Source organism: Apteryx mantelli, chromosome 18 (genome assembly GCF_036417845.1).
Source record: "Apteryx mantelli isolate bAptMan1 chromosome 18, bAptMan1.hap1, whole genome shotgun sequence".
NCBI lineage: Eukaryota > Metazoa > Chordata > Aves > Apterygiformes > Apterygidae > Apteryx > Apteryx mantelli.
In genome coordinates, this window is record NC_089995.1 from 1,462,604 (window position 1) to 1,488,139 (window position 25,536).

Sequence of the window (25,536 nt, forward strand, 5' to 3'; positions counted from 1 at the left end):
GAGGACAAGAAGGTGATCAGGAGTAGTCAGCATGGCTTCACCAAGGCAAAATCATGCTTAACCAACCTGAGAGCCTTCTATGATGGAATGACTGGCTGGGTAGATGAGGGGAGAGCAGTGGATGTTGTCTACCTAGACTTCAGCAAGGCTTTTGACACTGTCTCCCATAGCATCCTCATAGACAAGCTCAGGAAGTGTGGGTTAGATGAGTGGACAGGGAGGTGGATTGAGAACTGGCTGAATGGCAGAGCTCAGAGGGTTGTGATCAGCGGCGCAGAGTCTAGTTGGAGGCCTGCAGCTAGCAGTGTCCCCCAGGGGTCAGTACTGGGTCCAGCCTTCTTCAACTTCTTCATCAGTGACCTGGATGAAGGGACAGAGTGCACCCTCAGCAAGTTTGCTGATGATACCAAACTGGGAGGAGTGGCTGATACCCCAGAGGGCTGTGCTGCCATTCAGAGAGACGTGGACAGGCTGGAGAGGTGGGCGGAGAGGAACCTCATGAAGTTCAACAAGGGGAAGTGCAGAGTCCTGCACCTGGGGAGGAATAACCCCATGCACCAGTACAGGCTGGGGGTTGACCTGCTGGAAAGCAGCTCTGTGGAGAAGGACCTGGGAGTGCTGGGGGACACCAAGTTGACCATGAGGCAGCAATGTGCCCTTGTGGCCAAGAAGGCCAATGGTATCCTGGGCTGCATCAGAAAGAACATTGCCAGCAGGTCAAGGGAGGTGATCCTTCCCCTCTGCTCAGCCCTGGTGAGGCCACATCTGGAATACTGTGTCCAGTTCTGGGCTCCCCAGTACAAGAGAGACATGGCACTACTGGAGCAAGTCCAGCGGAGGGCTATGAAGATGATTAGGGGACTGGAGCATCTCTCTTATGAGGAAAGGCTGAGAGAGCTGGGACTGTTTAGCCTGGAGAAGAGAAGACTGTGAGGGGATCTTATCAATGTATACAAATATCTGAAGGGAGGGTGTCAAGAGGATGGAGCCAGACTCTTTTCAGTGGCACCCAGCGACAGGACAAGAGGCAACGGGCACAAACTGAAACACAGACAGTTCCATCTGAACATGAGGAAAAACTTCTTCACTGTGAGGGTGACAGAGCACTGGAACAGGTTACCCAGAGAGATCATGGAGTCTCCTTCTCTGGAGATATTCAAAACCCACCTGGATGTGGTCCTGTGCAACGTGCTCTAGGTGACCCTGCTTGAGCAGGGGGGGTTGGACTTAGATGATCTCCAGAGGTCCCTTCCAACCTTAACCATTCTGTGATTCTGTGATTAAGGTTTCTGTTTCATGGAGTGTCTCAATGGCTAAAGTAGGTTCCTCCAGTGCTGGTCCCCAAGAAAACTAAAGCTATGGCACCTGCCCCAAGGAACTGAGACTTATTTTAAGAAGCCCAAGGGGATGCAGCAGCCTGCAGAGTGGAGCTGAGCATCTTACAGGGATGAACACTGTGAAAACAAGGGCCTTTCTGCAGAGACTTTAGAGATTGATGGGGGGATTGTCTAGGAGAGAGCATGAAGATGAATGCTAGGAGTCAAAGAGTAGCAGCTGACAGGTTTAGGGGTTGCATTGAGGAGGAGCAGTTAGTTTGTGCAGCATCTCTATGCTTAGTGATTTTGATACTGGCATGATGGACATGCTTGCTCTGTATTCTCTCTCTCTCTGAATGGCGAGCAACTAAACCAACAGGTGGTGGGATTCTGTGCCACTGTGGAGTCAGGGAGAACAAGGGCTTTCCAGAGCTAGGGAACTGAGTTGTACAACCAAGTAGTAACAGTGCTTTGGCTCTTGGCAAAAAGCAGGTCCCTGGCAGGAGGGAGAGTGAGGAAGATATTCCCTAGCCTAATCTCATCATGAGGAGAAAAATAAAGGTGTTCTGGCATGGAATTGGCAGAGAAGCTTTTTGTGGTCCCCTGGTCTCCCTTGGACTTCAAGCATAAAATTAAAGCTCTAATGCAAGTTATTTTTGTTGTTAAAGGGAAAAACAGAGGTGTAGGTGCAAATATGTGCTAAGACTTGGTGAGAGGAAGTTGCATCTTGTGTCTTGGCAATAATAGTTGTCAAACCACAGCTAGAACAGCTCTGCCAGCCATGGGGTAGCTCTGCAATTCTGTGGTGGATGAGCACACAGCATGGTGTAAATTTCTCATCTGTATTTTTGGTTCAGCAAGGGAATTATGCTGGTGTTGCTTATCTTTAGCAGCACTTGGGATGTCCTTAAAGTGGTGCTTGCTGAGGTTGGGAGCACACCACTGAGGCTTTGGAGCCTCTGTCCGCTCTGTGGAGGTGTCATCATCCCTGCATTTTCCCTGCTTGATTTCCAAGCTTGCAAAGGCTGTGCTCTCAGCTTGCTGAGATTCATCTGTAGACAGGTGACAGAGCTAATTGGTTTTGGTACATGAGAAAACCCAAGAGCAGTAGAGGCCAGAGCCAGATTGGTCCAAGGCAAGCAGTGTCTAGAAAACTGAAGAAGTGGGAAATAGAATCATGCCTTCAGGCCCTGTTAAATCATGTGTAGATCAAACAACTGGAGATGGTGTTTGCTGAGGTCTTCTGGGACAGCAGTGTTCCTGATCATGCTTTTAAGGGACTTTAATTTCAAGGATGTCTTTTAAGGCAATCAAATGAATGCAGTAGGGTGCAGCATGCACAGAGCTCCTGGCACTGGGGGAGACGCTGTGGCGGGGAAGGGACCACCTGGAACTCGGGGATGGGTAGACTGGAGAGATGTGAAAATAGAGCAGGCTGAAATTGGCTTGCAAAAGCCAAGTTATCCTCCCATGAGTATTCAGTTAATGACTGGCAGTGCCCATCATGCCTTCAGGCTACTGGAGTGGATGAACAAAACCTTGCCACTGCCACAGCAAAGATAGGTTTACATCTCCCTTCATTAAAGAGCACTGAGTTAATTAGCACTGTTTCTCACACAGTTCTAGCTTGGGAAGAGCAGGGGGCATTGACTGGCTCATTGGAGGATGAGAAAATAGGATGTATATGTCTTGTCACTTCCTCAGAGCCAAACAGCCCAGCACCCAACATGGTCTGTTTCCAAAAGCAACAGATGTCCAGGATACATAGGGCAAAGAATGGATTTTTCGGATCTGACAGTCAAACAAAGAAGTGGCATGTGCCAAGCTGAAAGAGAAATAGTTCCGTTTTGTCAGTGGTGGGGAGGGGGAAGTAACTTCTGCAAACCTGAAGCGCTTTATTTGGCCCAGAATGAAACAAATCTCTTGCATCTTCCAGTCATTTTACTGGTATTTTTTGGAAGAAGTGTTCAGAAAAAAAATGGAAAGTTGAAACATTTTGACCATTTTGATTTCAGAAATGTTCCCCCCCCCCCCATATGTATTTCAATCAAAAGTCTTCACCAAATATGATCAGGCAAAGACAATGTTTCAGCTCATTTACTGTGTGTCAAAACCCTGTCTGCCTGCTGTACCACTAGGCTGGAAGCAGCAATTTTTGATTTCACTGAAAACCCAACATGCAAAGGAGGCAGTGCTACCAGTGGATAGCGCACTGGTCTTGAGGTATGTGAATGCTCTTGGACTGTGGATGTCGAGCGACTCACACAGGGCCCTGGAGTTGATGAGACTCAAAGCTCAGGTTTGGCCTAGGCCTCCTTGCTTCTCTGGTCCCAGCCTAGGCTCTGTCTGTACCCACCTGGCTCCATGCCAGCCAGCAGCTGTGCGACATGCCAGCCTCACCCCTTCTGGCACACGTGTCGATAGTGGTGAAGCCCACAGTGGCAAAGTCTGCTTGTGTCAGGGTTGAACCTGGCTGGCATCACCCTGAAAACACCCCACTGAAACCTGTTCTGCTGCGGGAAGGACCACTGTTCAGCTCTCATCTCCCATGCATCCCTGAGTGAGCAGTCCATGTTTGAAGGACAAGCCTGCTATGAGAGATAACACATCAGGCAGTTCTGCAACAATATCACGGTGCATTTCACAGACAGTGTCTTGATTTGTGGGGTGGGTGGGAGTGCAGCTCCCTCGCCAGAATAGCTGGAGTCAAACCAAGGAGCAAGCAGAGACAGTTGTCTCCCAAATAAGACCAGCCTTTCTGGCTGTGAAGGACAGATCTGTCACTGTCACCCTCCTGGCCCCTTCTCCAGCCAGGAGACCACTCCTCTGGGCAGTGTGTGGAGAGACCAGCACCTCCTTGTCCCCAAGCTGTCCCTGAGTGCTTAGTTCCACAGGCTGTCCCACTGGGGCTCTCATTCCCCTTGCCACCATGGTCATGGGTCCCTGGTGAAACAGCAGTGTGGCCCTCGCTGCTGTGGCACAAAATGTGTGTGGGTCCCTCGGAAAACTCTTTCAGCCTTTCTGGAGACAGGGCTAAGCAATCTCTGAACCAGCTGCACTGGAGGTTTAGGTCCTGGAAAGCAGAAGTGGAAGGGAGCTGGGGCTGATCTCCCTCCACATCCCCCATCTCCCAGCTCTGATCCCAGCATGTATAGTAGGGGGTGCCCAGGGGACTTGGCCCTGCAGAGCTTCACTCTGCTGAAGTCCAAACTAGATTCAGCCCTTTTCCCACCCCTCCCGGGCTATGCTGTGCCTGACCCCCTCCTCCGTGGACAATCCCCCCATTCTTACCCACTCCTCTCCCAGGACCCCATGTGCACAGCTGTCCTCCTCCAACACTCAGAGCACAGGGAAGCCCCCACAATCTGCTGTCAGCCTCTGAGGTCAGTGTCACCCAGCTCCCTGAAAGGCTGGGAGGGAGGACAGGAGGCGGGTATTCAGGATAGACCTGTTCATGCAGAGAAGAATAAAACCAGGATTGCAGGCCCAGGTGTTTTTGGCATTCTGTTTGTGTAGGTTCCTCTAGGATCTTTATATCATCTCTTGATGACCAAAGAGTGCAGTGTAGTGCCTGCAAGCACAGGCACTGCCCTGAGCTAACACCTTTCCTTCTTACAGGATGAAGCAAGTGCCCAAGCAAGCACATGTGTCCTAGAGGGGTTAGCTACTTGCCAACGGGAGCTGAGGTTGAGCAGAACCTGCTGGCAAGGTGGGAAGGGAAGCAGCTCAAAGCCAGCTATCTGCTGCCTGGATCCTCAGGGCAACTGTCCAGACCTGCACTGGGATGCTGCTGGACTGTCCCAGTAGCTAGGCTGGGCTCTTTGCCATAGCACTCCCCAGTTCTGCCTCTGCATCCCCAGGGCGGTGCCCATGGTGGGGACTGCTGGACTGTTTGTCCGCAGAGCTCCCTGGGAGCAGTTCTCTGTCCCCTTGGTATGTTCCTAGGGAGCTGATGTGCAAAGAAAGTGGATTAAGCTGTATCCTGCTCTCTGCCCCTCCCCCCTCCCAAATTCAGAGATTGAATCCCCATTTGACATTTGCAACCCTGTGATAAAGTTGCCTTACAGCATGGTGCACCCTTTTCCAAAGTGGGGTCCAGGCCAGCCAAAGGTCAGGACAGATGTCCTCCTGTATAATCACACTGCCTCTGTCTCTTCCCCCTTATACTGGCCAGTAAGTCCTCCAGCAGCACGAGGCAATGAGCACCCACAACCAGGCACAATCCTCTTAGCAGTAGTGAGCAAACTGTCTTGCTTTTCCAAGACGTGAAGCAGCCTTTCGCCTGCCTGGGAGAGTATCTAGCCCATGGCTACATCAGTGGCTGGCAAGGTGGGCTGCACTGTCTTCATGGCTATAGCCACAAACCTGCCCTGTCTCTTGTCTGAAGGTCAAATTCTCCCGGGGTATGTGTGGAAATTACTACTGGGCCTTCCCTGGGCCTCCAGCAGCACCAGCAGTGAGCAATTCTGCTGCAGAGCAACTCTAGTTGCCAAGATGTATGAGCCCTTGGGAGGATGGGAGAGGACGGAGCAGAAGAGACTCAGCGGGCCTTGGGTCTGTCCACATGGCAGCAGTCTCAGGGCACAGAGGATCTCTGGGCAGAGGGGCGCCCAGAGCTGGTGTGCAGCATGGCAGGGCCTGTCAGGTGGCATTTATTTATTTTCCTAGAAAAAAGGTAGCTGCCAAAACATTCTTATTGTTTTGCAAGAATGGCAATGTGCCCACTGCAGCTAAACTTTCCCAGCACCAGACGGAGATTTGGGGTTGAAACCAGAGAGATCAGGACAACTGGTGGTCGCTGGCCTGGGCCCTGCCCTGAGAGCTGGGATACACCTCCAAGCTCTCCCATGCAGAAGATTGTGCTGCGAAGCAGAAAAGCCCCAGGAGGAGAGCGTCTCCAGGACATCACATGCAGTGGGAAGGGCAGCCCAGTCCTGATGCCGCTCGGTCCCAGGGCACAGGCCACCAGGCTGCCCTGGCCCTGCCGCGCCAGTGGGACCCCACGGCTGCCCACGCTCCTTTGGAGGAGCCGGGGGGCAGGGCTGCCAGGGGACTCGGGATCCCCGTCAGTGACGGTGCCCGGGACCCGCGCCTGCCGCACTGCAGGGACCCATAGACCGGGGCAGAGAGCCAAAGGCCAGCTTAGCCTTGGGGGAGGGGGAGCCCCCGTCTGCCAGGTGAGCCAGGAGCACCCCTGCTGGGGCGGCGCCCGCCCGGCCTCCCGCACACGCCGAGTCCCAGCTCCCCTCTAGCTCCCCTCGGGCTCGGGCCTGGTGCCCGCGCTGGAGGCGGTCCTGGGCCCTGCCCAGCCCGTCGTGCTCGGTCACTTCCGGCTCCTCACATCCGCACCGGGCGCGGAGCGGCATGGCGGTGGCGGAGAAGGAGGCGAGCCAGCAGAGCACCCTGGGCGCTTACTCGCCCGTGGACTACATGAGCATCACCAGCTTCCCACGCCTGCCCGAGGAGGAGGTGGGCGGCGCGGCCGATACGGGCCTGCGGTCCCGGAAGGAGGAGGATGCGTTCCTGGGCGAGCAGGACACGGGTGAGAGGGGCAGGCGGCCAGCCTCACCCCGCATGCAGCTTGCACCTCTCCCCGGGCCGTTCCCGGCGGCGCCCAGCCCTCGTCCCTCTCACCGCCCTGGGCTCCGTGCCCCTGCTCCATCCCTGCGACCTCCGAGCCCCTTCGTCCCCGCATGCTCCTGCTCGCAGCTCCCCGGCCCTGCTCGCCGCAGCCCTGTCCACCCATCCCTGCCTCCTCCCCTCCCTCGCATCCTCCAGACCCCGCACGCCCACCGCGATGCTCCAGAGCCCTCCGGCACTGCCCCTCGCTTCCCTCCACCCTCCCCACAGCCACTGAAAGCCCCTGATCCTGGTTTTCCATGAACATCCCAGCAGCGGTTCCTGGCTGGTCTGTCTCCCACTCATACATCTGCACAAGCTGAAAAGCACCACTCCGCGACCTGTGTCACGCAAGATTTAGGCACTTTTGGGGTAACAGATCAGGTAAACCCAAACTTACCCCCACACTCCTTCCCTGCCCTGTCACATCACAGTGTCCCCAGGGAATTTGCAGAGAGGGGACAGCTGAGCTGCAGGGCAGGTGTGGCCCCGCCACACATCCATGCCCATGGCCTGTGGGCCAGAAAGGCTCAGGTAGGGCTCCTGTGCTTCTCTCCAGGAACTGAAACACAGCAGCAAGTATTGCCAAGCTCAGTCCACACCAAGGTGGGGGACGAGCCAGCCACCACTGCCTGGGCACTGCACAGCACCAGGTGCATCCCAGCCCCGCTACCCAGTGCCTGTGACCGGGGTAGCACCACTGCCCCATCCATCCCCATGAAGAGTCAGCCTTTTGCCACGTTAAATCTCAGGGGTTCTCATCAAACCACAGCTGTGTCTGTTACTCATTTTCCAAATCACTTCCACACTGCAGCCTTTGTCACTGCACACATGCAGTGCTGCTCATTTGTCTGTCTTGGCCACATGCTCCAGTGGGTTTGAGTGGTACCATCTTCTTAGCCTTGGTGCCTTATTCACTGAACAGGAGCTTGCTGGAATCCCACATCCTCATTTTCCCCAGGCCCTGCCTCACGCCTCGTCTAATTTGCTGGGATGTGGCAAGAATCACAGGCACTGAAGCTGATCTGGAAGTTGGGTACTAGCTGCAGATACAAGCAGGTTTTGCAAAAATCTAGTGATCTTTCCTGTCAAATACACAGCTTTAATAAAATCAGGTGTTCCTTTTAATTGCCTGTTTTTAATTAATGCTTCTTTGTAAATAGTTCAGAGTCACGTTTTGCTCCTCTCCATTTTGAGTTTCCTCAAGTAATGTTTCCCCGTGTTAAAATCCCCCAGGAAGCCATCATGATGCAAAACTGAACCTTGCAGTTTTAACAGCCTGTAAGTTATCCTAGTGTAACACTGTTGATTGTAATTCACTGCCACAAGGATTGATTCGTCCAAAGACCTGTTTCTCTTCCTGCGGTGGTGATAGATGCCAGGGACCTGCTTCTGCTCCAATCTCTCTGCCAAAGGAGCAGGGTTTGGTTCTGCAGACTGATGGCTCCACAGTCTGAGATCAAATGCATGCAGCTTGCGAGGGCTGTTTTATAGCCCCCAGGCAGATCTTTGGCCTGGCCTCCAAGCCCAAAGCCTGTATTTGAACAGGTCCCACTTGCACCTTGTCATTCACCTCATCGTATTCTGACTGTTGCATAAAGTTTCTATCATCCATTTTCATCCTGTTCCATTCCAGCAACCCTTCACGACCGGAGGCAAGAAAGCGAAGCCCCCTCGTGACACAGTTTTGCAGGAACAGCTCTTTCAAAAGCACAAGGCCTCTCATATCTCATATGAAGCACAAGCAAATTTATGCTGCTTTGGATGTACAAGTATCCTGCTGGGGCACAAGGGTTTCCAGGTCTGTGTGCTCAGTCATGTAATCTCCCTGTGTGCCCACATGTGGGACAGTTGGAAGAGCTTCCTCTCTCCTGATCTACCACATCACTTAGAAATTCACACTCATGCAACATTATGTGTCTGTTGCAAAAGCCATCCATGCTTCTTCATCACATTATCTGCCAAACCAAAAGGTGTGGGAGTCTAGACCTTTGTTTTCTGCCACATGGAATATTTCATTAAAAAGAGGACTCCATTCTAGTGCCCTTGGTTCTGAGGAGAAGCCTTCTGAAGAACCAAAAGGTCCCAGATAGCAGCATCTTCCTGACCCTGCAAGCAGCTCCAGGCTCTCTGCCATCCCCTCACAGCATTTCTAGTGCTGAGGTGACCCTGGTTCCTCAAAGTGCCACTTCCCACATGAAACCAGGTTTCCTTCCTGGCCACGCATGGAAGTCAAGTAGCATTTGGTGGCTTTTCTTTCAAGGGAGAAGGGTGAATTATGGTGCCCGGCACAGGCATCTGGATGTTGGTGCAGCAGCCTGCTCCTTGCCCTTCATGCTTGAGGCCATCAGTGCTACTCTGAGAATCACAGTAGTGCTCCTGTTCCCCGTGCAGTGTGAGCAGTTGCAAAGAGCCTAAGCGACTTGCCCAAGGTCTTGCAGGATGTCTGTGGCAGAGAAGGAAGGGCAATGTGAGGCTTCTGTGCTGGCTGGGAGCAGCCATCCTAGGGAGCAGTGGCCTGTCCTTTCTTCCCCTCTCCCATGGCTGCTCTCTGGGTGGTTAAAGATCAGCCCAGGACCCCAAGGTCGCGCTGGACTGCCCTCCTGTCACCAGGTGCTATGGGAGCCTGAGGCAGAGCAGACGGACGCCGTCCTGGAGAGGTTGGTGAAGGACCCCAGGTCAGTTCTCGTTCTATTTTCCCACTGCTGGTGGAACTGGAAGGGGAAATGTGCCCACACCAGTGAGTGTTGGGGACTATGCGTGACACCCCTTACTGAGGGCATCTGCTGCCAGTCCAGTTGTGGCCCTCACTGGAGACACCTCAGCCTACCACCTCCAACAGGACTGGGCTTCCCCCCACAGTGCCCACACCCTGCAGGCCTCACTTGCTCAGATCTGACCATCCTGTGAGAGGCTCTGGGTGTGCTGAGTGCTGCCGTGCTCAGAGGTTCAGGCTGGGAAAGTTGAGCCCTTCCCAGTCCCACTCTTGAATCACTGCAGAATGGATGAGATTGGATTCACCTTAAGGGGATTCCCTGACTGTGGGGGATTTACTTCAACTTACAGCATCACTGAAATTAAAACTAACTCCCTGCCTGGCCCTAGGAGAACTGCACAAGGTCTGAGCTGGACCCAGGGTTTTTAATGTCATGACAAGGACATGGCTTGCAGTCCCCCAGGAGACACTGCCTGCTGGAGGAGATTGAGAGAGGCAAAGGGGGTTATTGGGGCTGTGGGGCTTTCCACATGCTCCTGCTTGCTCTGTCACCACTTACACCAAACCCAGAAAATGTCCCCTGAGCAGAGGGGCAGCCCCAGGACAGGCACAGCAAACAGTGGGTGTACCTGCTGCCCTGAGCGTGCACGTTGGGGCTGTGAGGGCTGCAGCCTTTTTCCTTATCTCTGCTCAGGGTGTCTTCTGGCTGGGGAGAAAGCTGGCAGTTAGACCTTCAGCCTCATCTTTTACAGACGAAGCCCCAGAAGGTCCAGGTTTGGGTCCCAGCCCTACTGCAAGAGGGGGCAGCCCCAGGGAGTTCACAGTCCCCTGGCCACGCATGCAGGATTAGCCTGTAGACACAAAACTATTCAGCATTTCCTGTCAGTCTCCATGAGGCAGAAGTCCTTCCTGCCTTGTCTTTTCCTCGTAAAGTAATAGCCACCCACTCAGTGCCCCTCTTCTTCCCACCATGGATGCACAGAGCACTGCAGCCCTTGGGCAATGGGAATGGCCTGTCCTTGAGGAGGGCTAACTGGCTCTCAGGAGCCCAGGAGAAATTCAGTCAGGAGGTCCCAGCTGTCTTGTGTCACTCAGTCCTGTTTGGTGCCTGGTAGGGATGGGCATGTCCCCTCCAGCAGCCTGCTGCATCCAGCCTTGGGCCCTAGGGCTGGCTCCAGCAGCATCGTGTGCTTGACATCACCTGTGTGCAGGCAGTGCATGCTCAGTGGGCAGCCTCTCTGCCTCGAAAGCAACAGATGAAGGAAGCAGAGAGATTTGAGATATGTTTCAGAGCAAAACAGAGACTTTTTAGTCACACTGAACTTTGCTTGCTGTCCAGCGGATGCCAGGCATCGGGAGGGCAAGACTTCCTCCCATTGCATTTGCCATCTCAGAGGCTGGGAGTTCAGTAAGCAGCTTGATTTCACAGTGGGCCTTGTCAGCCAGAGGACATGAGAAATTAAAGCAGAGCCTTTCCTGCTGTAAGATCTGGTGGACCTCCTGAGACCCTTCAGTTTGCAGGTTTGCTCTCCTCTGCCCCCACTTTGTCATGCTTCGATAGAGGTATTTCCTGTGCCTATGTCACACGTTCTGCTTTGAGTCTGTTTTGCCCAGGTGCTTCAGCTCTAGCATAGCTCCAAATAAGGCTGCTGGATTTTTTAATCTTAATCTCCTCTTCTTAATCTCTGCTGCATTTCTGAGACCTGTTAGCAAGTCAATTCTGTGCAAGAAACAATCCAAAGGAGCAGTAATTGTGGGTCCATTGCTGAAGTCTGATGAATTGACTGAAATGGAGCAAAATTCAGGTTCCTTACCCCTCTCCAGGGAAAAGTAATCTTGGAATAACTAGCACTAAAGGAAGGGAAGAGTAAAATGACCCCAAGCAGCATCTGAGCCAGAAAGTCTATTGAGAGCTCAGATCAATAGGGAAGGTAATAGCCCTGCTGGAAGCGGCACAGTGTAATGTTAGTGCTGCGTAAACACTGCAATAAGAACCCAGTGTTGCTCAATAAACTAACACTTGTTTTTTCCCTGCTGTCTGCAAAGATCCAGACTCCTTCCTGAAGTCTGCTCGCCTCCAGCGCCTGCCCTCGTCCTCCTCAGAGATGGGCAGCCAGGATGTGTCCCCTCTCCGGGAGACGAGCAAGGACCCCTTCTCCGGGGACTGTAGCTGCCGGCAGGATGGGCTAACCGTCATCATCACCGCCTGCCTAACCTTTGCCACAGGGGTCACAGTGGCCTTGATCATGCAGATCTATTTTGGAGACCCGCAGGTAAGACAAAACAGTGGCTTTGCAGTCTGCTCTGTGCTTTGGCTCTGAAAATAGAAGAGCCATGCTGGGCTCTCTGCTCCTGCACCGTGGCTGGGGCTGCAAGCAGCAGTGCTTGGCAGGTTTGGGGGTGGTGCAGGATGGAGCACAGAGACCCGCTGCTGTGTATCCAGCTGTGATTTGAGCCAGATGTGAAGGTTTTCAGAGAGCAACACTCATTTAAGCAGGAGATATCTTTTGTACATCTCCACTTGCAGGAAGTTTTATGCATCTGTCTGTCAGAGCCCATCTCCGAAAGTATCTATTTCCACCCAGGATCAGGCAGGGGAATGTCTGATAACAGAGCAGAACCTCCTGCTAATCCTCCTCATGGGCCAATGCTAAGTTGCAGAGCAAAGGTAGCATGGTGATGGGACCATACTTTCCTTAGAGCAAACATGCTACAGAACCTTTCCTGTGAAGTAGTGTAGCCTGAGAATGGCAAGGGGCATCCAGTAGACACGGTTGTCTTTGCCACATGCCACCCAGCAGGGCAGACCTGGCTGCAAGTCCAGACAGAGAAAGAGAGGGCTTTGCTGCTTTAATTTTTTCTTCTCTTACCGGGATGCAAGCACAACTGTTGGCAGTGGAGTGGCTTGTCCTTTTGCCTGTCTGTTTGGGGCAGTTGAGAATACCCAGAGTTATAATGCCAAAGACAAACAGAGGCTGTGCAATGCAGTCCCTTTGATGTAGCTACTGGGAGGGCCGATCCTGCCCACCAGCCTTCCATGTCCCTTCCCAAGGCCACCCTGGCTCATACTACAAGTCAGCAATTTGGACTTGAGAATTAACTTGGCTGAAAATTAACCTTTTCTAACTTCATGCAACTGCATTAACACTGGTGCTGGCACAAAGAAAGGATGAGAACAAGCGATGACACTGCAGTAGGGAGGTGGGACTGTCACTTTTAGCAGTTGCACAAGTGTATTCCTGTTTCCAGGGATTGCATTGCCACAGCTGTAAGGAGGGCAAACCATCCCTCTGTCACTCCTGAAGATTATTCCAACTCTGCTCTTGGGTTGTGGAGGATAGGGGCAGAACATGACCAATCAGCTTAGCATGCCTGCTGCTGCCCACCCTTTGAAAGCCAGTTGTGCTGATGACTATGGTCAAATGCTGGCACACAGAGTGGCCACAGTTGTCCTGCTGTGGATGTGTGCTGAGAGACATGTTGCTTCCACCCACATTTGGAAGTACCTGAAAACTCATGTCAGGCACAGCCTTGGCTCTGGCAAATGGGAGTCAAGCAGCTGGCCTCATAAATACTGCTACATCAACCACAGCACCTGAAACACCCCACAAAACCAGGCTAAGACCTGGGTGGCACTGGCACCTTCTCCTCAGGCACAACCACTCTTCTCTCCTCTTCTGGCAGATCTTCCATCGGGGCGCTGTGGTCACAGATGCTGCCCGCTGCACAGCCCTGGGGATAGAGGTGCTCAACAAGCAGGGCTCCTCGGTAGATGCAGCCATAGCCTCGGCCCTCTGCGCGGGAATAGTCAACCCCCACACATCAGGGATCGGCGGGTAGGTATTAGCTGCTTCCCCCATGTATCCCCCATGCCTCGTGCTGTTGCCTGCAGTTGTCTCAAGCAGGCTGTTTCCCCATGAGTGGAGATTTGCCCTTCTGTTAGTCCAAGTCCCAGCTTGCAGGATGTGTTTGCAGCAAGTCCAGCCCCCACAGAAAGAGGGCAGGCGAGCCTCAGATCAGCAGAAACCTTTTCCCCTGCTTTGGTGTGTCTCCATGGCAGCTGTGGCCAGCCAGACTCACATCTCCAACTGTGTCCATACAGAGGTGGCCCTGTTCAGCTGCTGCTTGTGCCTTCATGTCCTCCTTAAGAGCACGAGGAAGCCCCCAGGCACCAGTTAGCAGAGGCTGTACCAGAGCTGACAGCAGGGCAGAGAGATCCATAGTCTAGCCCCAGTGAGAGTAATCATGTGCCTGCTTTAGTGAGCAACAAATTAACCTGAGCCTTAGGCTTGAGAGTGTAGAAAAAGTGACCACAGGCTACCTGAAACTCTGTGCAGGTGTGCCAGGGAGCTTGCAACACCCCAGGCTCAGTCCCAATGTTGTTAGAGATCAGATAGTTCCCTCTATAAACTCTGCTCCTTGTGCAACAGAAGAGTGAGGTCTGACCCTGGCTCCAGGCTGGAGCTGGGGAAGGTGAGGGAGGTGTGCATGGGAAGGCTTGGATAAGGGCGCTGCTTGGAGCTGGCGAGCCCTCAGCCTGGGCTCCCTGCCTCCTCCCAGTGCTTGTCTCCTGGGCTGGGAACCACATGAGATTCGCATTCTCAGCCCTCCAGGAAGTCTCAGGAGTGTTATATAAAACACTGTCACCTGATAGCATCTCCAAGCTGAACTGGAGATTGTTCTACTGCAAGCAATGCCACGCCCCCCCCCCATCTTGTTGCAAAATTGCTAGGATTAGAAAGAAAATCCTGCATAGTCCCAGTCCCAAAGTGGAACAGACCCAGTGGCCCTGCTGGCCAGGCTGGTGGGAACTGATCCAGCCTCACTTCCTGACTCAGCTCCATGGACAACCTGCTTCAGACACCAGGCCTCACTCGGTCGTCCTGAAGAGCTCCCTTTACTGCTCTGGAAGCAGCCAGGACCTGAAAAAGGGCAGAAACATTCCCCTTACACTGCTGATGTCCTGGCCCAGGTCTGGGTCACTCCTGCGCAGAGAGCATCCAAGATGGGCTCTGCTGTGGAGGTAGCACCTTTGGCTTGCAGTGATGCCAGGCAGGAGCCACACGTTGAACCCGACAGCCTGTGTCATGCAGGAAGGCAGCCAGGATGGCACCACGGCCTTTCTTTCCTAATGGGCTGTGAGTCCTGGATCTCTGAAGAGAGCTGACTGACTTGCTACAATGGCCCCCTTTGCACTGGTGCCAGCAGGGCCTGTGTTCTTTTGGGTTTTATGGTAGCATGGCTGTTCATGTGGGGGTTGGCTAATCCCACCATCTCTCTGCAGGGGTGGGGTGATGCTGGTCCATGACATCCGGAAGAACAAGAGCGAGGTGATTGATTTCCGTGAAGTGGCTCCCCTGGGCATCCTGGAGGAGGAAGGCCTGCAGAAGGCCTCGGACACCAGGGTGAGGACCAGTGTCTGGATGATTTTCTTCTCTGGAGCTGTAGCTGGCTGATGCCTCCAGGTCTCCTCCCTCTCCATGTCCACATTCCACCCTGACTCCCAGGCTAAGGGGAGGAGAGGCCTGGGGAAAGCAATTAGCTGGGGGGCCCAGAGCCAGAAGTCACCTTTCATAGGGCAGACATCAGCATGGGTCAGACTGCCTTATGCCCGTCCTCCTCACAGCCAAGCAGGCTGAGCCACATCTCCTCTGATAATATCCTCTCTGCGGGATATTTGCTGTGCACTAGGAGATGAGGGGAAACTTCATCCCCATGTTTCCCACAAGCAGCAGGAGGCATCTCCTGTGGTGAAAGATCCCAGGCCCTGAGGACATGAGGAGCCCCAGGAAAATACTTCTGAAGCACTTCTGAAATGCCTGAAGCCTTCAGGGCTCTGCAGAGTAAATAGGCCCAGCAGGGCAAGAGAAGTGAGTAAAACATTTCCCTCCAGCAGTGAGATGCCAGAAGAACAAGAGTCCTAGGAGGGAGAAAAAGTCCTGTGTTGCTCTGCTAAGTTATTTCTCCTGATTTCACTGGCTTGACATCAGGAATGAATTTACTTCTCTTTCTTTCTGAGGACCTTTATTCCTTAATTTAGTGTGTTACTACAGACCTCAGCCTCTTCCCTCCTCCTAAAGACTATGCAAGCATCTTCCATGTGAGCATGACTTGCATCTCCTTTCTGTCAATTCTTTGACTTGCAGTCGGGGAACATGTCCTTATAGGAAGGAAATTGTACTCTTGCTTTTCGTCCTTCCTTTTTTACAGCCCGGTCTCCTCGTGGGGGTGCCAGGCATGATACAAGGAATGCATCAGGCACACCAATTATATGGGAGGTAAGATAACTTGACTGGTGCAGGTGGGCCAACATCATGCTGCAGTGGTCAGTTTGCATTCTGTGGTCCTTGCGGGGGAGCTAGGAGCACATGACCACTTGCCATTGGGCCATAGACTCATCTATCAGTCACAACCATTAGCTAAGGAGTGCTTGGAGGTAAAAAATATGTTCATTTTTTGTTGTTTTATTTAAAAGAAAGAGTTCAGTTTTGTCAGGTTTTCTGGGTTTTCACTAATGAATTGAAAAGTGAAGAACACCTAAAATAGAGGGTTTCCATCTTTATCTCTCATTCTCTTTTTTCCTTCTTGTCTTCAGTAAGAAAAGAAAGTTGATTACAACTGAAAAATGAACCACTGCTTAAAAAGTGATAATTTTCAGCTTTGTTTTTATCCAAAAAGCAAAAATTTTTGCAAAAATTTTCTAACAAGTGAGAGGGAGAGTTCAAATGACTTGTTTAGGGTTGTGGTCTGACTTGAAATTTTGCTTCAGAGATGCCCCTCTCCCCTGTCATTTTACTGACATTTCTCTCTGGGGCACATTGTGGATCACTGAGATAATCTTGGTGAAAAGAAATAACCCACCAAAAGCTCAGTGCTCATTTTGGTGGTCTGGGCTGCAGCTTGCCCCACAGTCTGGTGTGGCAAAAGCCCACTTACAGCAGAGCTGAGCCCTGTGCTTGCTCCCCACAACCGGTGTTACCCTGCTGCATGCCCCTCCAAGACAGATTTCTCCTTGTTTTCTTCTTTGGCAGACTCCCATGGTCCGAGCTGCTGGGCCTTGTTGCTGGTGTCGCCCAGGATGGGTTCAATGTCACGCATGATTTGGGTGAGTAAATGAAGGGGAGCCAAGGGTCCTTACTCAGCATGGAGAAGCCCCACTGCCCATTGCACTGAAGATGGAGAAGAGCGCTAGTGATATGTCTGGCAGGAGGTAGATGGTTATTTGCTGGAAATTAGGGCTCTTCCGACCTGGAAATGGATGGTGTCAGGAGCTGAGCAAGTCAAGAGGAGACCACAATGACAAGAAAACAGGAGCCCTTTCCAAGAGTCGGTCAAGGCCAGGGCACAGCAGACCAAGCCAGGCAGCCAGCCAGGGCTAGCCAGGGGAATGGCACTCTACTGTTACGGCTACAGCTTGGACCATGCTCTAGCACTAAGCTGGGACAAGAAGCGAGGGCTACCATGCTGGCTCTGCTAAAGCCTCGCTACGCAACATTGGGGGAGACCCTTGTTCCCCCTTTTCTGCACTCTCTGCCCAGTCAGGCTTTAAATGTGTGCAATACATGAGCTGAACAGGGAGCTGAGCGCTTAGTTTCCTTCCCAGCTGTAACGGGAGCACGATCCAACCACCCTGTGATCTCGGTCTCTAGTTTTGAAATAGGGCAACAGATAGCAGCAACTCCCAGACTTCCCCATCAGGCACACAATCATTCCAGGTAGTCTGCAAGTTAATGGTCCCTTGGGTTGTCTGGATGTCCTTCCTCACTTCCCTGAGATACTGCTCTTCTCTTCCTTGCCCTGCAGCCAAAGCTGTAAGTGAACTGAAGGACTTGAATTACTCTGACAAATTTCGGGAGACTTTCCTGCCAGATGGTCAGCCCTTACTGCCTGGCATGTTTGTGAGGCGACTGGACCTTGCAGCCATTCTGGAGCTGGTGGGAGCAGAAGGAGCATCAGCGTTCTATAGCGGAAACTTGACACAGGAGATAATCTCTGAGGTGAGCCATATCTGTCCTTATCTCTGCCCCAACTATGGCACAGCACAGAACAGCCTAGGAAGGTGCTACCTGCCTTATCACCTGCTTAAAATGGGACAAGCATTGTCCCATTTGGACTGGAGATAAGCCATAGCCAGGTGCCACTTCAATGATAGGGACAAATACAAGGAGCCTTCTTTTTTCCTCCTGTCCATGTCACTGCAGTGGTGTAAGTGACACACAGATCATACAGTCTACAGAAGTGAAACCTGTGCTTTCCTAAATAACCAGGACAGACTGACCTTTCTGATGGGGGAAAAAAAATCTGTTTCAAAACACCCTCCAGGCTGTATCAAGGTAGCATTAGTGACAGCCCCTGCTTCCCCATAGGAGAGGCACCCCATTGCTGGGAAGCAATTTTTTTGTTGTTAATGGGACTGTGTGAGTTACAGACTCCAAGAAGATGGTTTAAAAATAAAACTGGAGTAAGAAGTTCACTGCCTTCTAAATTAAATAAATTCTCCCTCGCTATTAAATGGTATAGGCTTTTGAGTCAGTTCAACCCATGGGCTGCATCACTGCTGCCCTGTATAGGACACCTCTATAAGTAGTGAAGTTATTTCAGATTTGTGAGTGAAATTTTGAGATGGAAACCCCCATGAACAGTCCTGCTTTAGTGACAGAACCAGCTTAACATTTGCAGTGTCACTGCAGATCTTTTCTCCCTCCTTTCCAGCCAGCTTGCCTTTTCCACCGGCTGTCAGGACTGTCCCCAGAAGGGATATCAGTGATCCATCCTCCACCACCTACTCAGCTCCTTCCCTGCCAATATGTCATGTATGCGAGTGATCAGTGTACAGATATCTCAATCACCAAGTACACCAGATGCAAAGGCGGGTTTCATGCCATGTGTGTTTGAACCAGGGTGAAAGTTTATTACCATCTCCTTGCCCCTGAGGCCTCCTTTCAATGAGGGAAAGCATCACAGCCAGGGTTTGGCTGCCAAACCATCCCCAGAGAGTGCTGGCACACTTTGTGTAATTCACTCCTCAAAGCGTTGTCGGCACTAGCCTGTGCTCACTGGCACTCCTGCATCAGGAGCCATCCCTGAGGTGTCAGGAGGCTCCTGAAGTCCAGAGCGATTGAGATGGAGAGAGATTATTTCCTGGCCAGAAGAGGAATGAGAGTCCCGGGCCTCAACATGGCTTCTTTGCATTGCCATGGGCACATCATGTACACTCCATTCAGCAAAAATCATCTCTCATTCACAGTGCCTGGTTCCACATGTGCCACCATCCTCCGCTGACATCAGGAGGTCGGAGCATTGTCTAATTTGGGGCATCCAGCACTGTGAGCCTTGTGAGCAGAGGATCAGCCTGGCTTGGACACACTGAGCATTGCCCTGGTTTAACTCCTGTTGTTAGGTGTGGTCTGGAAAAAATACTAACAACAAAGTAACTGTTCTGATAAAAAAATTATCGTTGGCACAGTGGCAGTGGCATGAATGTTTATTAGCATACTAAGTCCCATTGTCATATAAGTTATACTGGAAAACTACTTTTATACCTGTGTAGCTGCAGTAATAGTGTTTGGTAGCACCATTTTTCCCCTACTACCTTGGTTAACCTGATGCATCTTTTAACATGTCATTAGTAATCTTAATGGGCTCGTTTGGCTGAAGTCTTAGACATTTGCAAGCTCTGTGTTTGGAAACCTTCTCCTGCAATTCACCTGCACCACAGCAGAGATGGAGAACAAGGAACAGGAGCAAAGGTGGAAAGAGGCTTTGTCCAAACACCACTTTGTTCTTAAGAGTCGCATGTCCAGACTGCACTGCTGAATATAGAGCCCTGCCTTAGGACTGGAAACATTATGTCCTTCCCATGATAATATTTATTTTACCAGCACCCCAAAACACCATCACACATGTGAAAAAGCTGCTGTTTGTACAGCAGTAGTTCAAAGTGATCCTGGGGAAAAGTCCCAAGCTTGTGGTGCATCTCCACAGCTAAATCCCTAATTATCACCTAGTTCCCCCAGTCTGAGGGCTGCTTGTGGGGGGGAACAAGCTCTCTATGGAGGAGAAAGGCTTGATATTGCAACACAAAGGACACTGGCAAGCTCTGGGGTAGAGTGTGCAATTACAGGTTTGGCTGCAGAGCAGAGTTTGCTCTCTGGCTTCCCACATCAGCTTCACAGTATTTATTGTTCCAGCAAAGGGGGGACAACTAAAGCAGTGAAATCATGTAAATCTCCAAACACCTTACCCTTTCTTTCCACCCCAATATGGGAAAGCACAGGTACACAAAAGTGCTATTCAGGGAATTTGAGACAGTGTCTGCAGTGTGTGGTTGACAGAGGCTTCTCCCCCTTCTGTACCTTCAGACACCTTCTGCCTTCCTAAGTTGGTTGGTTAGTTTGGAAACCAGAACACATAAAGGTTATTTGTTTTTTCATATTTTTGTATGGAAGTCCAGAGGACTCACAGCAGCAGCTCACCCCACCAGAACCTCTCACTGGCCTCTGTGTGGTTTCTTCTGGGTGAAAGAAAAGAGTTGGCCCACCAGCATGGTAGCACCTGTAAGCTGACGGATGGGTCATGTGACATCTACTTCAGGGGTTTTAAGGCCAGCAAAGCACAGTTATGATGGTCCCTACTTCATCTCCATCAGGACTCAGCCTCAGAAAACCTGCAGTGAAGGGAATTACTCATCTTTACTGTGTAGATGAAAATTATCAAGCCCCGTAAATTATACCTCTAGAAAAGTCTTACAGAAAGACCAAGAGTATAGCAGATCACCTTTCACCTGAAATCCTTAAAAATAGGGTCAGAATCCTGAGCTAAAGATTTCTAGTGATAGGGGACCTACTACATCCATGGTCCTTCTCTTCTGGATCCGTAGTACCTTTTATCCTGTCAATATTCAAATGCTTTGTAACTTTTAACATACTCATCCTTGCCACCCACTGGGAGGGAGGCTGTGAGGCAGTGCTATTTTCCATCCTCATGGGTAGGCAAAACTTTTTCAGGGCACCTGTGGTGTGGGGGAGCTTTCAGAGGTGATCTGCAGATCTTGACAGTGGTGGTGAGACAGGCCTTCAAGGCTTTGTGTCATGAAAGCACAGATTTTTAAAGAACTGGCCACTTTGATTATGCTGGAAGTCCCCAGCACTCAGAAATCTCAAAGGTATTTGTTTAATAACACAGCATTTGTTCACCTGGGCTGGCAGGAGGAATGCCTTGATCCAGCTTTCTCAGTGTGATGTGCTTTGCTCTCCTATTCAGGTCCACAACTATGGAGGAGTCTTGGTGGAGGAAGACTTCAGTAATTACAGTGTCACGGTGGAGAATCCAGTCCACACAGTATATCGAGGTAAACAGTGCTGCCTGACCCACTGCCATGCAGCTCCAGGTAAAGGTTTGCTTCATCTGGCAGGAGGTGGTAGCAGTACCTAATGAGCAAGTGTTGCACTGAGCAGTTCCTAACAAGCTCAAAGCTGCACTGAGCTCTGTAACAGTGTCTGCCAAAGAGCCTTCCAGTGAGTTTCTTGCTATTGCCTATTGACACTGATGCATCATAATCAGTTAGGGAGATTTTCAGCACTTGAAATGGGCTTTTTTTCCCTTGACAGTGACTGATGGTGTTTTTGCTATAACGTTACTGTCTAAAGATACAACATAAACACATGCTGATACAATATCTAGATATAAATTGGACCATCAACTAGTGTGTACATCTGCAGGCAGCTCTCAAAGTTGATCTGCAAAGGAGAAAAACCTGCTTTATGCAGAAAGTTTTTAAAATGTCATTCTTTTATCAAAACCACTATATACACACTCCTGATACCCTTAATGTTACAAACCCATTTGATCTCCATTTATCCATACTGGAGTCCAGAAACCAACCAGCCAACCAACAAGAGCTGAATTTCAGATACAAAAAACAACCCTTATTTGGGCTTCCTTTATCCATCATAAAGAAATAGAATGACACAATATGAAGGTTTGGGGAAAACCTTTTTCAATCATATTGTTTTCCATTATCTCCCCAAATCTGGAAAGCTTTCCATGTCCTCAAGGACAATAGCTTATGGGAAAATATTATAATTAGACAGCATCTGGCAAAAGCAGCTTCATTCCTCTCTTCTTTCCTTCACAGGTCATCTTGTTTTCAGTCCCCCACCTCCACATGCAGGCCCTGCACTAATCACTGCACTGAATATCCTTGAGGGCTTTAACATCACAAATCAAGTATCCAGGGGGAATATATTGCACTGGATGGCAGAGGTAAGAGTAGGTTAAACATTTGGCTGAATTTGTTGTGTTGCTAGAGAATGTATTGACTCACTGGTTGTACTAAAGTGTTTGTAGGCAATTCCCACAGGAGAATGAGCAAATAGACCACTAAGGTGTAAATCTGAGCTGTGCTGCTGCCTCAGGTATGTGCAGATGTCAGAATCTCCTCCCTAGCTGATCTCTTTCTTGCTTAAACAGAGCTTTTTCAGGAAGAAAGAGCTGTGCCTTTTGCCCATATCTTCTATGTGGTCATCTCTGCAGAATGATCCCACAGCAGCTGAGGACAGTCCTACCTATTTTCTTTGCCTCTTATGTCACAGCAACCCAGGCAGCACTAGAGCACTGTGAGGGCCCTGGTGGGAGAGTCAGCAATGTGTGGCTGCTGCAGCCAAAAAGCCACAAATGGAGATGACAAGGAAAACTAATCTAACACTTAATATATTTTTTTAATCTTTACATTTTAGCTAACCTCATCATCTCAGGGGTCCAAACCATGATTTATGCAGTGTTTATGTCAGTAAACAGCCCTACCAAAATATTGCAAGTTTCTAGGAAGACAGGCACGGGCTCAGTTTCCTGCTCTGTAAGCACAGTTATATTGTTAGATATTAACAGGTCCACAGCTGGGTTTTAAGAGTTGGGAATTTTAAGCAAGGATGTGATCACATCCCTGTAGCAGCTGGGCCAGTGGGTGCTCGTAAGTTACTGCCCCTCAGCAAAGAAACAGCAACTAGAGTTTTTGCAATTAGAGTTGCTCCTAAGGCTGTGCAAAGGCTGAGAAAGTTGACTCAGCTAAATTATTTTCATTAAGCCCTCTTCAGGGAGCCTTAAATGAATGTGTTGTGTTCTGTGTTTGCATTGGGCCAAGATCTTCCCCCAGCTGGTTAGCATGTCCGAGCTGAGGAACAGCAACCTCCAGATAAGGAACAGCCACTTCAGAAGCATAGTTCAATTCATCTTGATTACTCATGATCACAAGCCTGAACACACGGCTCAGATTCAGTGCTAGAAGGTCAACACCAAATAGTTCAGCCCTGGGATAGCAATGACCAAGATGTCCTTAACTTGGGCTTGTGGAGTGGGTATGTGCTCTGCCTGTTCCCTGCTCTTCCCTGGCCACCAAGCCTCTTGTACATCCTCCCCACACTACTAATGGTGGCCAGGAGACTGTTTCATGGAAATGGCCACCTTCTCCAGAAGTTAATTGTGTCTTAAGTTATACATCAGAAGATAAATGATAACACTTAAGGAGAGGTTGTTCATGCATGACACATATCAAAACAGAATTCATGTCTGGCTGTCTCCCTGGAGGATTATGTGCTGACTTGAACCTTGAATGAAAATGGCATGAACTAAAAACTGAAAGAGTCTAGTGTGTTTCTACTAGGCACATGCTGGTTTGATTGAAGAGCACATTTCTTCTCCTGGCTGTCCTCTGGGTATGTCCCATAACTCTGTCCTGGCCCAAAGCTGCTAGTCAGCCAGAGTCAAATCCTAACTAACTGTTAGGGGATGGAACAAAATGTATGTTTATACAAGGTCTGGGCAGTCATCCTGCACTACGCTCTGTGTGCCGTTTGTGAAAATTGGCTATTCAGTCCAAAACTAGGGCTGGATAAACTGTGTCTCTTGATGTCACATCTTCTTTTTGATGTCTAACAGCCTGGCTGAGGCTGGCAGGATTCTGTATTTATGAAAAAAACAAATCCCATCCTCTTTAAAAGTGTCATCCCCAAAGCATCCTGGGACTAACATTTTCTATTCAAAGCTTTTGGGTGACTTACAGCTAGATAGATGGGTAACATTAGTTGGTGAGGAGAATAGTGTCTTTCTGCTCAGCTGTGGTAGTATGCCACTGAAGCTGTGTTCTGGAGGCATGGGCAAATCTGTTTCCATTGGGTTTCAGTGTGATTTCTGCTCTTGTGGTGAGCACTTGGGAATGGAAAAAAGAAAGCGGCATTTTGGTGACCCTGTTTCCCAGATGGCAGTGCAGCTGAACCACTGAGCTGGGCTGAGTCAGCTGGGCAATTACTGTTAGGCATGTTTCACCTCGGACAGGACATGTACAAATCCTGCTGGATACACTTGGCTTCCCCAGCACACAATTTGCCATGCAAAACCTGATGGCCTTGTGTCACCATATCCATGCCTGGTAGCCCTCTTCACTGAGATATTCCCAGAACCAGGCTTTTAGACATTTTGGTTCATAGGCTTTAGCCAACATGCTGGAAGAGCAGATACCTTTTCCTGTGTGAAGAACAGAAAGTGGTATTTCCAGGGCCACCTAAATGTTGCTCTTTCTTTCTCTGTGTTCAATTTAGACATTAAAAATAGCCCTGAGTCTAGCTAGCAACTTGGGAGACCCAACTGATGATGTCTCCGTCACTCACGCTGCAGAAGGCATGCTGAGGTAGGTCTGAGTCTGACAGGCACATTTATAGTTGCAAGAACCTGTGGTTTGGATATCATTCCTCAATTTGTTCTTTTCCTGGCACAGGGAAAACTTGGGTTTTTACTACCTCTGTTTCACTGAGGAAAGACCAGTCCTTGAGGGTCCTCCTAGGGCTCACTCTTCCAAAGCATCGCAGTTGATCCTAGAAGGCTCTGGGGATTTCCTCACACAGAGGTTTCCTGGAACTAGCTCACTCTTGAGGGTTCCTCCCATTTTCTCACTCCTCTAAATATTACTTCTCAGCAGGTCAGACAAATAGCTGTCCACGTGTTCATGGATGTGACTGCAGTATCTTGCTTTTCTTTCCCCACAATACCTGCAATGGTGCTTGGTGCCTTTACAGTACACCCAGTATCATAGGAGAGGCCAGGCCTGGGATTTCAGCCTAGCCTTTACATCAGAGCCATTTTTAGCCATGGTTGCTGGCACAAAGCTGGATTTTACTTGCCCTCCTCTGCACTCAGAAAGACCAGCATTCAGCCAGGTTCTAGTACCTCTTGTCAATCAGGGGTGAGTTTATCACCACAGATAATGCCTGGGAGGTCTATGGCATTCCCTCTCTGTGCTGACTGAGACATCTCATATCCTTCTATTTGATATTCCAGAGGAGCTCCCTCTCCTCAGTATGAGCCCTTTCAGGGAGCTACAGCCAGTAGCTGTGTAGATATACCCCAACCAAGAGACCAAGAAATGTTCAGCTTTCTAAGCTCATTGCTTTCTTTCCTCTTTCGCCTCCTCATCACTGAAGTAAATCAGAAGCTAATTCCCTGCGTCAGCTGATTAACGACTCCCAGTCCTTCTCTTCTGATCTTCGCATGCCTCACTTCTCTGTGGAGAGTGGACCATCTGCTAGCCAGGTCCTTGTCATGGGACCCGATGATTTCATTGTTGCAGCTGTAAGGTAAAGGATTTACTTCTCTCCATAACAGGTTCAGAGGGAGGGAGCAGGGAGAAGAATGAAAGCAGGAAAGCATGGGACCAGATCTGGAGCTCTGTAATATGGGTTGTGGGGTTTTCCTCTCAGAATTAACTTAGCCTAGGGCTGTGGCTTTCAGCTGTAGGATCAGTCCATGGTGTGCTTCTCAAGGAGCCTCAAAAGGTAAGAGAAACAAGCTTATTATGAGAGGTTGTGTCTTCTAGACAAGATTTGCACTTCCAGA

The 25,536-nt window shown here is 50.4% G+C and overlaps 1 protein-coding gene across 4 annotated transcripts in view; it reads left to right on the forward strand.

Annotated features, from left to right (window-relative positions):
* Positions 1–6,658: 6,658 nt before the first annotated feature.
* GGT7 (gamma-glutamyltransferase 7) overlaps positions 6,659–25,536 on the forward strand; it is a 33,093-nt gene continuing 14,215 nt past the window's right edge. Inside the window, exons 1-12 of one of the 4 annotated variants that reach the window (XM_067307644.1) lie at positions 6,805–6,858; positions 7,209–7,319; positions 11,698–11,924; positions 13,336–13,487; positions 14,936–15,056; positions 15,862–15,929; positions 16,683–16,756; positions 17,455–17,648; positions 20,914–21,001; positions 21,788–21,915; positions 24,246–24,334; positions 25,125–25,277. In XM_067307644.1, coding sequence (XP_067163745.1) covers positions 11,757–11,924; positions 13,336–13,487; positions 14,936–15,056; positions 15,862–15,929; positions 16,683–16,756; positions 17,455–17,648; positions 20,914–21,001; positions 21,788–21,915; positions 24,246–24,334; positions 25,125–25,277 — 1,235 coding nt within the window. In that variant the 5' untranslated portion in view covers positions 6,805–6,858; positions 7,209–7,319; positions 11,698–11,756. Of the gene's footprint in view, positions 6,859–7,208; positions 7,320–9,342; positions 9,614–11,697; positions 11,925–13,335; positions 13,488–14,935; positions 15,057–15,861; positions 15,930–16,682; positions 16,757–17,454; positions 17,649–20,913; positions 21,002–21,787; positions 21,916–24,245; positions 24,335–25,124; positions 25,278–25,536 lie in introns of those variants that run through there. The other 3 variants (XM_067307643.1, XM_067307642.1, XM_013961531.2) reach the window with 3 other exon arrangements.